The following is a 14,748-nucleotide window of genomic DNA, read 5'->3' as shown; positions in this document are numbered from 1 at the left end:
TATCCCCAAAGCGATTATTTCGTTTGTTCATGGAAGATTCTTTTCCATCACTGAAAACACATTGAGAATGTTGTTTGATTTGATGAATGCTGAAGGAGAGACTGAGGAAACTCCAAGAACAAATTGGGATGCAGTCCATGTTGAAATCTCAAGGGGAGATTGTTAATCTCAGGGGGAGACATATTCATACACTCTGCTTATATGCTTATGCTATAACTGTGTAATTGTCTTTTGTCATCTGATATTCTGATTGCAAATTCATATCAATTATATATGTTTTTGTCATCATCAATAAGGGGGAGATTGTTAGAACAAGATTTGTTCTGATCAATATTCTTGTTTTGATGATAACAATATATATGAATTTTGTATAAGATAATGTGGTACTCTAATCCTATGCGTTTTCCATTTCAGGAAATATATAAGGAGTATGCACAATTCAGCGCTAAGAAGCACTGACTCAGAAGGTTCAGGATTGCAACATCAGAACATGCTCTCGCAAGACACCAGAAGATGGTCAAGCAGAATCAGAACATGGTCTATGAAGCATCAGAAGAAAATGAGATCAGAAGCAGAAGCACTGAAGTTCTTATGGTATCACGCTCAAGCTCTTCAAAGTTAGAAGACAATAAGATGCTCTGCACCAAGCTGAGACTCTGATTATTCAAATGTTGTATTCACAAATATCAGAATCAGAAGCAAGTACAAGATGACAGGCGATTAAGTCTAATCTCTTACTGACAAGAAGGACATTAGAAGCTACAAAAGACAAAGTCAGTAAAAGCAAGAAAAGCATGGCTCGAGGTAGTTGATAAAAGTGTGAAACAATAAATGATGTGTTGTACTATTCACACAAAGGATTAAATTCAACTAAACGGTCATCTTCTCAAACACCTATAAATATGAAGTTCTGATCTGAAGCAAAATAACGAACACTTGCAAAAATACTGAAACGCTGCTGAATTCAAAACACACGAACTTCATCTTCAACCTCACAAACTATTGTAATATTTAGTGAGTGTTAAGCATAGATCTTAAGAGAAATATCACAGTTGTGATTATAGCTTACTAAGAAGCAATTCATACTCTTGTAACATTTATTTTACATTGATTGTAAAAGATTCCTAGAGTGATCAGTGAGATCAGTAGACTCTAGAAGACTTAGAAGTTTTTAAGTGTTGATTTCCTAGAGTGATCAAGGTGTGATCAGTATACTCTAGAAGACTTAGAGTGTTTCTATGTGGATAACCATTGTAATCAAGATTGGTTAGTGGATTAAAACCTCAGTTGAGGTAAATCACTCTAAGGGGGTGGACTGGAGTTGTTTCGTTAACAACGAACCAGGATAAAAATATTGTGTTCATTGTTTTTATCTTAAGAGTTTTTGAAGTCACACTTATTCAAACCCCCCCTTTCTAAGTGTTTTTCTATCCTTCACAATTAAGACTGGTTCACTAGCAATAGTCGATGGGCCAGCTAGATTAACTATATCTAATCTATTGCCTCTATTCACGTGAGTGGTCCTGTCAATAGAGTATGGAAATTCAGAGAAAACAAACGTCTCCTTTTCTGGATTTGACCCTTTATTTTCCTCGGTCCATGCAACCTTATGAGACATCTTCTTGGACTCTGGAACCGCCGTCTGTGACTCATTAATGCTCTGACCTAATCCTTCCTTGTTTCCTCCCATGTTTTCCTCCTTTCCGCCTTCTTTCTCTGAATAGTCTATGCCTATGATGGAGATCTCTTCATCAGAATGCATAGGCTTCGATGAAGCTTCATCTTCCGACGTGACTTCTTCTTCTCTTGGAGGTTTACATGGTTCCTGCTCAATACACATGTCTTCTACCAAGGCTATTATAAACTGCATGCCATCAACCAAAACATGAAAGAATTCCTTGATATTTGTAGGATAATTAGTTCGAATGCAAAACCTAGATGAATCCATGGTGACCTTTGCCTTCATTTTTTCATCACTGTGAACAAAGGTACCTAGGGTGGCTGAGATTAGTTCAAAGAAAGCATTGTTCCATGCATGACAAGGGATTCCTGAACATTTCACCCATGATAGTCTGTTATGATCTACATCTTCCGGTTTCCAGCCTCTTGTCTCTAAAAACTTATCGCCCCGCCACTCTTTCCTTTCCTCCAAAAAAGCCGCCACCTCCCCTTCTATTAAATCATCCAGCAGACAAGAATCAGCTCCCAAAGAAGTTACTCTTATGGTGAAAATGCCCTCGTCATGGAAGATTTACTTCATTGTGAATGTTGTTCCATTCTCCTTAACTCTTCCCACATAAGCTTTCTTAAACCTAGATTTGTCATCTTCATTCGCTTTATAAGACAAAAGCGATAACTTCTTTAAATCCTCTTGCTTCTCCAAACGGCCTTTGACGGGAGTCCTTGTTACCGCTGCATATGATCTTCTTTTGTTATTCACCCATGTTCTTCCTTCTTGATTAGCCCCTAAAAACATATTTTCTGACCTTCTGTTTATTAACTCCTTTTCCTTGACCGTTACTTTTTCGCTTCTTCTAAACCTTGGTAAATTAGCATGCAGCTTCCTTCCATTGAGAAACAAGTTGTCTAATTTTGTTGCTAACAAACTAAGATCTTCAACTTCTAGGAATCTTACAAAGCCGTATCTTCTTCCTCTGCTATCCTTCTTAGGAGGTAAGACTACCTCTACTATGTCACCTAGTTGCTTGAATTCCATATACAGATCTCTTACACTCCACTTATCATCAAACTCAGTTATGATAACTAGTTATAAGAGGATAAGATTGAAAAAATAATTAATAGGATAAATTTTCTTTATCATAAAAAAATATTCACGAAAAATATATGTACCTATTTAGGAATAATTATATAAAATAGGATTAAATACGTTTTTAGTCCCTATAAATATGCGACCCTGCATTTTTAGTCCTTATAAAAATTTCCTTCAATGAATGGTCCTTATAAAATTATTATGCACCTAATTTCAGTCCCTAGTTTCAAACCAATGTGTATTTAAGAATGATTATTTTGCAGATATATTCGTAATGTTTTAAAAAGTTCATGGAAAAAAAAAAAGAAATTCAAAATTTAATTTCTAAGTTGAGATTTTCATTATTTTTATCATTATTTTTTTAAATTTGAAAAATTTATATTTAATTTTTCTCGTTTTAAAAAAATCTAAAACTTGTTAAATAAATATTTTACAGTATTCTAAACATAATTAAAAAAATTTATTAAAAAATTTGAAAATTAAAGGGTAATTAAACAGTTTTTAAAATTTTAGAAAATAGCAGGGACTGAAATTACATGCATAAAAATTTTAGAAGAACCATTTATTGAAGAAAAATTTGATAAGGACTAAAAATACAGGGTCGCATATTTATATGGACTAAAAACATATTTAACCCTATAAAATATTCGCAAAAAATATAAATACACCATTATTGTGTCAATTAATATATCATTTTTTTAGATTAAATCAATATAAATATTGAAAATTTTAACACATTTAAAATTGAATATTCTAAATAATTAAAAAAATATTAAATCAATCCACAATGCTAATTAGATTAAATACCATAAATTCATAGTAGTCCTTTTTTTTAATGTTGACGGTACATAATTCCCTGAAATGTAACCTAATTTAATTTGTTTCACACTTGACCAAATCCTTAAGTCTCAAAATTCTGACGGCATAGCACCAATATTCCATCATTCTTCGACATGAAAAGAAAGAACATAGGCTTTTACAAATCATCATTCCTCCTCACTAAGAATAGGAGGAAGAAAACTTCTTCAAAACCTGATTTTTATTTACCAGAGGACTGCTGGGAGCATGTGTTCACATTCGTCACCAACCACAAACGCGACTTTAACTCTCTATCTCTTGTCTCTAAAATGTTCCTTTCCATAACCAATCGACTCTTATTCTCTCTCAGAATTCCCGATCCACAGCCTTGCTTTCTCCGCCGTATCTTCCATAGATTCTCCAACCTTAATTTTCTTGACCTCCAGTTCAACTTGCATCATGATCTGGATGCAGATATTGCTTTGACTCTCCGTGACATACCAACATTGAAATCTTTATCTATTTCCAATATTGATCTAAAGGATGGAAAGTTCTCTCCTTCACTGCTCATTGATTCATTATTCAGTTTGAAGCGTTTGATTAGTCTTAAGTTTTGGGATTCGAAATTATCAGATGATTTGCTATACTCTATTGCAAGGGAAGCTCTTCCTTTGAAGAGCTTTGTCATCAAATATTGTACCTGCTATACTTACAATGGACTTTATTGTTTGTTATCCAAGTGTAATTCGATACAACATCTGGGTCTTCAACAGGTTGATTTTCTAGATAATCATTATATTACCGACTTGTCTTTGCATCTTCCACATTTGGTTTCTATAAACCTTAGTCAATGTTACAAGCTCACAGAATCAGCCTTGTTTGTCCTTCTTCGAAACTGTCATTCACTTGAAGAGATCATCATGGAAGACATAGATTTTAGGAATTTTGATTCTTTCAAGAATTTTCATGTGAACTCTCAGTTGAAGTCTCTGTGTTTGGCTGGCAACTTCTTTATAAATGATGAAAGCATCATAATGTTAGTCTCCATTTTCCCCAATTTGCAGCTGCTTGATTTGAATGGTTGCGATGACATATCTGGAAAAGGTATTTGTCACGTTTTAAGTAGATGTTGTAAGATTAGACATTTGAACTTGAGCTACTGTCGTTAAATAAGGCTACGTGACATGAACTTTGTAGTTCCTCAATTGGAGGTGTTGAACTTGTCATATACAAGAGTCGATGATAAAACACTCTATGAGGTCTCAAAGAGTTGTCATGGACTTTTGCAACTAAAATTGGCATATTGTAATTATGTCACAAAAAAGGGAATGATTCATGTGGTTGAAAACTGCACAAAACTTAAAGAGATCGATTTGAGATATTGTAATAAAGTGGAGGCCTACGTCGTTGTCTCGAAGGTTTTATCAAGGTCATCTTTAAAAAAAAGGAAACTCTTCTCGCGTGATGGTCGTATTTTCTTCTCCTAAATTTCAACTCTAAGATGTTTTTGGTTTTTAGATTTGCTTCGTTGAGAAATTACTCTTATTTTTAAATACCAATGTAATGCAACACATTTGAGTGTTATATGAAGTTTTAATATTTAAAGGTTTTCTTTACTCTTCCTTGAATTATATTTACTTGGATTCAATTTTTGTGTCATACTTATAGGCGCCTTCATTGACAACATGGATGGAAAGATATTTAATTTAATTTCAACTTAAATTCTAATTTGATTCAGCTTTCAAATTGTGAATATTTTGCTATTTAATGTCAACAGGATTTTGGATCTAATTTGATAAGGATTTGAAGTTAGTATGGATGTTTTCCTAAATAGTGGAAACAAAATGATACTTAAATTAAGATATGGCAATAGCTTAAAGAAAATTAACAGTGTTTCTTCTAATGCATGCCTTATTCAGATTGTTTGCTCTTTATTGTTCATTGTGTTGAAGGTTTTATCGGCTAACTATTAATTTTTTTCTTCTTTGACTTTAGATTTTAATCATTTTTAATTTGATAAAGAACAAGACAAATGAAATGGTTATATCTATGTTTGATCTAATCGAGGTCAAATATTGGTGTTGATTTTGTCAAAAACGAAGAGGAGCTTTCCGCCTTTTTCTGATTGGTGTATTAACCCAACGTATTGCGCTGGTATTTTTCTAGAAATTTTAGGAGTATGAAGTACCAGACTTAATAAGAAATTTTCTCATATGTAATTCAAATCTTTCTGTCCAGTTTCCGGTAAAATTTAGCAGTTGTTGTTAGTCACGGATGAAATAGGTATTCTTGATCAAAGAGAAACTAGTCATTTGATTCATTCTACTGTTATATAATATAATTTACATTTTTATAGTTTTCTCATTCTACTATTCATTTGATTCTATACTGTTGTTTAGGAAAACGTTTGCAGGTAAACCATATTGCTATCGGTGTAGATAACTACTATTAAAATATGCTATTTATTGAGCAATTATAAGATGTACAAGATCCGAGAAGATTTAAAAGCTTACATGAGAAGTTGAGAACCATGGTTTTAAATTACGGTCTGTAACCGCAATTGCAGCCGTAATATTGCTGATGCGGTAGTCTCCCATCTGCATTAGGCTGCAATTGCGGTGTGATTTGTAATCACACATCTGACAACACTAAAATTCACATCAAACACCTTCCCTCATGTTTCTTCATGTATTTTTATCATAACTTAAAATTTGAGAACCAATAAAACTCAATCTACATGTTTTTTTTTTTTTAAATCAAGGATTATATTCAAAACTCCAACCATTCGAGATTACAACACCAAAAAGCCAAAAGCAAGAAAATTACAAACCGATTGAAACTAACTTAAGTAAAACAATGGGTTATTGCTAAACTCATAGAAGTTATAATTGGAATGAGTAATTTTCTTGATATACGACCACCTCCACACAAGAGTTTTACAACTCCAAACCACATCCCTCGAATTCCACGAACCATTGTTGAAGACTATATCGTTCCTACGCATCCACAGAGTCCACAAAATAGCTAACCAAACGGTGCCAACTTTAGCAATTTTGACTTTTTTAGACCGACAAAAAGAGCTCCAATACATAAAACACTCCTTAAAATCTACCCCGATTTTATAAGGTAACCAATCCACTCGGCCATCTCTCTCCAAACCATACCGGCATTTCGGCAAAAAAGAAAAGAGTGGAGAAGAGATTCATTATATTCGGCACAAAAAACACAATCCAAAATCGAGGTAGTAGCAATGATACCTTTAATCAAAAGAGAATCCTTAGTTGGAACTTTATTGATGAAGCACCTCCAACCAAAAGCCTTCACTTTCAAAGGGACGTCAACCTTCCAAATATCTAAGAAAGCCGAATCGTAACGGTTAACCGGACCACAAGGAACAAGAGCATTACAAAGATAATGGTAGCAAGAAGCTACGGTGTAAACTCCATCCGGATGAAGCTTCCAAAGCGACGAGTCCGCACGAGACACGGACAAAGATGCCTCGGCTAACAGGTGGAAAATGCTGCTAATATCCCTTCCTATGGCAGCAGCCCCGTTATGATCCCCATTAGAATTGCCTGCAAGGTCCGGCATAGCAGAACCACTCGGTACAGCCGCAACACCAACAACATGAGGAATGGTATTGGCAGCATTATCTCCCAAAACAGTAGCAGTCGGTTCAGCCAAAACACGCACAGCATGTGCAGAAACCACGGCTGCATTGTGATCAGAAAACGGAACAGCAGCTTCGCCTACATCTTGGTTAATGGGAATACCTAAATCTCCCCAAGTCCAAGTCACATTAATCCAACCACCCATGGCTCCGATTGAAACATCTTGCAACAAAGAGTCTTGAAAAGATTCGCAAAAAGATCCTTTAAAGTACCGCTATTCAACCAATGAGCTTTCCAAAAAGAAATAGTGTGATCGGCTCCAACCTGAAAAAGAAAATTGTTAGTAAAAAAATTCTCCGGTAACTCTTTCCCTATCGATAATAAATCCGCCCACCACACCGACGATGACCTATCCTTCTTAACATTCAAAGAATCACAACTCAACCTAAGATTCACATCCTCATACCGAGCCTTTAACATTCTATACCACAATTCGTTAGAAGCACCGAAAATCCTCCAATTCCACTTCAAAAGTAGCGCTTTATTAAAAAGATCCAATCTTCTAAAACCAAGGCATCCTTTCTCCACCGGAAGACACAAGTCATTCCACTTCACCCAATTCATTTTCCTTTTCTCTTCCGTCCCTCCCCACAAAAAATTACTTTGCATCTTATTAATTTCCGATATAACCATCTTCGAAGCTTTGTAAAAAGAAAGAGTGAAAATTGCCAAACTACTTAGAACCGATTTTAAAAGAGTTATCCTTCCTCCAAAACTAAGCCACCGCCCTTTCCAAGAATTCAATCTCCTCCTAACATTATCCAAAAGAGACTTCAAAGAAGAGATTCTCCTAGGATTTTTACCAACAAGAATACCGAGAAATTTGAACTCCTTCTCCTCCTCCCTACAATTTAAGAAATTAGTAGCCACTCCCATAAAGTGCGGGTTAATGTTGACCCCAATCAACTTGCTCTTGTGATAATTAATACAAAGTCCCGACACTAACTCAAAGCTCCGTAAAACCTCCTTAATGGCCCAAAGATGATTCCGACTCCCATCGCCAATTAAGAGTGTGTCATCGGCAAATTGGAGAATATCAACAAAACATTTTCCGTTCACATTAAAACCAACAAAATCACCATTATCCGCTGCTCTTCCAACCAAGGCCTTTAGACCTTTCGCCATTATAACAAAAAGAAAAGGAGAGATAGGATCTCCTTGACGGAGCCCCCTTTCTACCAAGAATTCCTTCGTTGGACTACCATTCACAATCACCGACATCTTGATAGAGAAAACAATAGCCTCCATCCACCTCATCCACCTATTACCGAAACCCATCCTTCTCATCACGTACCTAAGAAAATTCCAACTCACTTTGTCATACGCCTTTTCAAAATCAACTTTAAAGAGAAGACACTTCTTGCCCTCTTTACTAGCAAAATCAATTAACTCATTGGAAATTAACACTCCATCCATCATTTGTCTACCCGGAAAGAAAGCACTTTGGCAATTAGAAATAATAGAAGGAAGAACTTTCTTGATCCTACAAGCCAAAAGTTTTGAAACCATTTTGTAAATACATCCCACTAGACAAATTGGCCGATAATCGTCTAGCTCCAAAGGGTTGCTATTCTTCGGAATTAGAGCAATAAAAGAAGAAGTGATACTTTTGGACAACACCGCACCGGAGAAAAAACTATTAAAACACGCAATAACATCTTCTTTTAGAAAAGACCAAAACTTCTTAATAAAAAGAAGAGAAATACCATCCGGCCCCATACTTTTTGAGCCATCACAACTCCAAACCGCGTCTCTAATTTCTTCAATCGAAAAAGGAACCTCAATTGATAAAGATTTCTCCTCGCTCAAAGAATTAAAAGCAATTTCATCCAACAAAGGTCTCTCGAAACAATCCTCCTTGAACTTTCTTTCAAAATGAGACTTCACCTCTTCCTTCACCGCTTCAACCGAATTAACGACTCCCTCATTAGTGTTTAACGAACAAATCCGACTTCTACGCCTCCTCTCTTTCACAACATTATGGAAAAATCTACTGTTAACGTCCCCATCATTTAACCACTTCAACCTACTTTTTTGGATAAGCATGTTCTCCTTTAATTTGAGATTAAACCATATGTTCTTAGAAGCTTTAACCTTATTTAGGTGAACTTCTTCATCCCAAGTATCCCTATCGTCCCACTCGTTCAACTCCTTCACATTATCCTCTATCTCCAAATCAATTTTACCGAATACATTTCTTTACCACCAAATCAATCTCCCTTTAATTAAACGAAATTTCTCTTTCAACACAAAGTCACCTCTCCCTTGGACACAAATCCCTTCCCACTCCTTCTTGACAAAATCAACAAAACTCTTGTCATTAAACCATTCATTATTGAATTTGAACGGTTTTGGACCCCAATCTTCTTTGTCTACCATCAACCAAACCGGACAATGGTCGGAAACATATCTCATACCTATCCATTGGCCAACCACCCCCCAATTCGATATAATATTATTGGAAATAAGAAATCTATCGATTCTACTTTTAGATTTTCGGTCGCCACTAAACCAAGAGAACTTCTTTCCTTTGCAAGGAACATCAACAAGATCGGTATCATCAATGAAATCTGATAACTCTCCCCATTCCAAATTGCCATTTCTAGAAGAAATTCCGCTCCTCTCACTTCGCTTTTTCACCGTATTAAAGTCTCCCCCTATAATCCATTCACCATCTTGGTACTTGTTTTTTAACTCAATCAACCGAGACCATAAAACATGTTTAATAGACAAAGAGCAAGCTGAGTACACATTGAAAATATAGTAGCAAGATCCTTACCACAAAAATTTTGATCCAAGAAACCCCGGACCTCTAAAACTATCCAAAATCGAAACCGTACTAGTTCTCCAAATGGACAACAATCCACCAGAGAGGCCTTCAGAACCTGAAAAAGAATAGTCCATTTCATCCTCCCCCCACATGATTCTCACTAAAGAAACCGGAATATTTTTCAATTTCGTTTCTTGAATAAGAAAAAAATCAGCCCTTCCTTTTGAAATCAAGCTTCTAATTTTTTTCCTTTTAATTATACTACCTCCCCCCTTATGTTAAAGCTTCCAATAATCATTTAAAACAGTTCAAAGTCGCCTTCCTTCCCTCAATTCTTTTACCTCCCCTAAACAGATCTTCCTCTTCCAGCAAATTATTTCGGACAGTGATCCCTTCCTGAACATAGCAGACCCCTAGTTTTGCCATCTCCTTTCTCAACCTAACACCCCCACTTCTATCTAAATTCGAGAGAGTCCTAGAGTTGCACCTAATAATATTTGAATCAACGGGCTGGGAAGCAGAAGAAACTGATTCAATTATATCATTGGAACTACTAGGAGTAGCAAAAGCGTGAGAGTAAGTATTAGAAGGAAGCACATGGAAAGGTCCATTTAAAACACCTGCGTCCATATTCTGCTTTATGGGATTTGGAATAGAAAATTTCCAGCTGGGTCTACCCGCTGCCCCATCTTTGTCCCTTCCAATATCATCTAAATTTAAATATTTAAAGTTTGACATTCTCCTAGTCATCGCTAATTGATTGGTGGCTCCCACCTCTTCACCCAATATCACCGACCTGGCCTTTTCTTGTTCCTTAAATCCTGCTTCGGAAACGTCAACAAAAGAATTGGTCCCCTCCGCCTTTTTAGAAAAAACAAAATGAGACTTTGGTATTTGGTGCACTGAGATAGTATGTTCTGATGAATTATCAGAAACGTTATTTAGTTTGCCCAACTCCTTCCTTTTGAGTTCCAAAATAGCCTGAATAGCCTTATCAAAAGATGTTCCATCTGCTAATGTAGCTGACTCTACCAACAGGTTATCATTATCCCTAGGGCATCCTAGCGTTTCACAATTTCCACCGTGTAAAGAAGCGTTACCTCCTTTGCCATGAATGTGGCCAACTCCTTCAACACCGGCCCCGATCCAACCCTTCTCTTTCGTTCCCTCCCCCATCGACGGTAACTTGCCTATCGTTACCCTCTGTTTCAGCGATTTACTCCAAAAACTCAACATCTTCAAACCCTCCAGCTCCACTGTCTACTCCGAAGGAAGATGAAAGGTTAGAGTTGACCGTTGAAGCTCTGATCTTCTTTTCCATGATTCTGACTGGCCCATACGTATTTTCTCGAAGAATTGGATTGAAGATTTCATCATCAATAGAGACAATCAACTGTTCTTTTAGAATGAAACTAAAAGGAACCCTTAACATGATTCTTGCAATCTCCATATTAATAGTAGAACTGGTGCTCTCATCCACACATATGAATGAACCCAGGTGATTTGCAATTATTTCAAAGAATTCACTGTTCCATGCTTGGCAAGGGACTCCATACAATCTCACCCACATCACCCTCTCATTATCAACCATTTTCGAATGCCAAGGACTAATAGATTTGAACCACTGCTTCCACCACCATTCTCCATCCTCTATAAGTTCTTGTAAAATTCCATCCTCCAGTTCCTCTAACAAACATAAATTCACCCCTAAAGGATGGACCTTTATTGAGAAAAATCCCTCTATCTCCATGTGAGTTTGAATATTGTACGATTCTCCCGAGAAAATAACCTCACCCATGAATGCTTTCTTCCACCTTTCTTTGCTTTCTGATGTTGAACTGAAACTGATCAAAGGACTAACAGCTTAATCTCCTTTACCCGACTCTCTTCCCTGGATAATATCTGCGAATGACAAGTTGTTCTATACCATTTTGTTAACCCTACTCTGATTATCCTCCCTGCGGCCTCCACCTCCGTTAAAATACTTATTGACTTGACCTCTGTTTCTTCCATCCCTTGCTTCCCTCGCGAATCTTGGTTGGTTAATGTCATACCCCAAAATTTGCCCAAAATATTTATTCATATTTCAGTCCATCTGACTTTCAAATGCTCAAATATATACAAGAAGAAAGCATGCAGTCTCTCTCCTAAACAACAACCTCTAAATTAGGGTTTCTGATTTAATCAAGGAATTTGAACTTCTAATATCCCAAGAGGATTCCATGATCTCTCATATGATTCAAAGTGCCCTCATGCCAAGTTTCAATCCCTGATTCAAAAGATTGCTCACTCAATGACCTAAACGATCAATAATCGACTGGTTGACCTAAAAGTCAAACTATGGTCAAACCACAGTCAAAACTTCTGATTTTTTGTCAACATTCTCATTTTGAAGTATCATTCATCATTTGATCAAGGATTGATCATGATGCATCAAGGAAATCTAAGAAATCATCAAAAGTACAAGTTATTAAATTAGGTTTTTGAACTGAAAGTCAACCCATATTTGACTGGCCAAGAAAATTTAATTTTCTACAACTTTGATGTTGGGATCAAGACCAAGAAATGCATCATTTGAGAGATATGGACTGAGACATTATAGGTCCTTCTAAAAATCAACAAAAAGTCATCTTTTTACAAAGAAGTGTACACGAACATGGAAACTTCAATGAAGATGAAACCAAAAAAATCTTTTAGAGGACTCTAAAAAGTATAAGAACACCTTCATATGGTTAAAAATGAGGGAGATACGCTTGGTACAAGTTGGTCAAAATTCAAAGAGTGCGCAAAACCCTAATTGAGTAATTTGGCATTTACGAACCAATGGGCCTAGGTTGTGGATTCCAAGCACATATATGATCCATAAAAGGGCCTATAAAACTATCCTTACATTTTTGGAATTTTTATTTCTATTTATTTGAATTTTATTCATTTAAATTGCAAATAAATCAAGTAAAATACCAAAAATGGTGAATTAAATTAGAGAACTTTATTGTGGATCATATGAAAGCCCAAGAGACACCTAGAGGCCAATTTAATTTCCTGAATGAGGGGATTGGACTTTTATTTTATTTATTTTGATTTTTATTCAATATTAAATCAAGTAAAAATAAAATAAATATCAAATTGGCACATGATTTAATTCTTTCAATCAAATATCCTCCTTGGGGCTCAAGTCAATCATATAAATTTGATTGGAAAGAAATTTGAATAAAAATAGGAAGATTGGAGGAAATTTTAAATCAAATATTTTTCAAATATTTCTTTCATCAATCAACCTTTTTATTTCAAATCTTTTACCCTAATTTGATCCTTATAAATACCACATTTCATTCACAAAGTAGGGGACGAACTCTTGGAGAGGGAGCTAGGGTTTACAAAGAACAAAAATTCAAGAGATATTGAAATTTTCGTGTTTTCAATCCAAGGGCTTTTCAAGGCTTCTCAACCATCTAATCTTGTTAACAAGGTATCAAAAGTTGTAGAGAATGGACGATTAATCAAGCTGCATGTTATCCATATTGCATGATACGCATTCATGTTGTTCTTGGTATATGAGTTTTCATTTTTGATTATTTACCATGATTCGATAAAACCTAATGCTTATAACGTGTTTCTGATGATGCTTGGAAAGGTATATGATCATTAGTTACTAGTTTGAACGTATGGATTGAGTTATGCCATGCTTAGGGTTTCCAAGAAGGGAGTTTCCTGTTCCCACATACAGGGGGTTACAAGCCAAAACGAAGGCCCCATCACACTTTTATCTTGCTAATAACACGATCTAGGCTGTTATTTTTACGGTTTCAATCGTTTTTTGCGAGTTTTGTTTTTTTCAGGTTCAGCTACGGAAAATTCGTAGCAAAATCCTCGCTTAAACAAGGCTGAATCGAAGCAAAAATATGGACTCTTTGAGGAAGAAGACGGTGATGTCATACTGGACCCACTCAGGGACGCGTGCGAGTTTAAATTGGTCAGTCAACTAATTCATCCTCGCGCTCTCTCTCCGATTGGCCTTTTCCAATGCCAGTGGGGCTCGGTGTTGATAGCTCCTTTGCATTTCATATGTGACATTGATTTACGTATTTGGTTTTATTTGAGTAATCATATGTCAGCAAATGAAAAGTGGTAGAATGGTAATAGGCGCGTGTGATAACCAAAGGGTCCAGGGTTCGATCCCTGGCCCCTGCAATCTTTTTTAATTAAATTCTTTCTGCAGATTCCATGTACCTCATGCATATGGGCGCACCACGCACCCTCGATGACAGCCATCAGATCATACCGTAGCAGTATCCAACGCACAAGAAACGTGACGTCCACCATAGAACCTCACCAATGTTCAACACATGATCTGAAGCTAAGTATTCTATTTTTTTTTAAATCCTTTATCTATTGTCTTTTCTCTACTTTTTCTTATTATTATTTTAAAAATTATTTTTAACATGTTATTTATTCATTAAAAAAATATTTTTTATGACCTTTCAATTTATTTATTCGAACCTTCGATTTTACTAAATTTTCAAGGATTTCATTTTTTCATGTTAAAACCAATTGCTCTAAACCCTGATTTTATTTTTCCTCATGATCACTGATCACTGTTATTGGTAGGTATTATCAACTAACGCACTTTTAAGCCTTATAAACCCTTTAGGTCACTGATCGGAAAAATAGCAAGTGTACTATTTTGCCTCTGTAGTAATAAAGGGAAAATTCCCCGAATGTCGATCTCAAGGGCTGCG

General features: G+C 35.9%; 1 protein-coding gene across 1 annotated transcript; it reads left to right on the top strand.

The window, feature by feature from the left end:
* The first annotated feature begins 3,723 nt into the window (after positions 1-3,723).
* Positions 3,724-5,055, top strand: LOC131593666 (uncharacterized). The gene is made up of 2 exons (XM_058866197.1): positions 3,724-4,672; positions 4,766-5,055. Exons 1-2 carry the CDS (start codon positions 3,724-3,726, stop codon positions 5,053-5,055), a joined length of 1,239 nt encoding a protein of 412 aa, XP_058722180.1.
* The last annotated feature ends 9,693 nt before the right edge of the window (positions 5,056-14,748 follow it).

Source organism: Vicia villosa, linkage group LG1, assembly GCF_029867415.1.
Source record: "Vicia villosa cultivar HV-30 ecotype Madison, WI linkage group LG1, Vvil1.0, whole genome shotgun sequence".
In the NCBI taxonomy this organism is placed as follows: domain Eukaryota; kingdom Viridiplantae; phylum Streptophyta; class Magnoliopsida; order Fabales; family Fabaceae; genus Vicia; species Vicia villosa.
The sequence above is the reverse complement of the archived record's forward strand: the minus strand, read 5'-3'. Positions and strand labels throughout refer to the sequence as shown.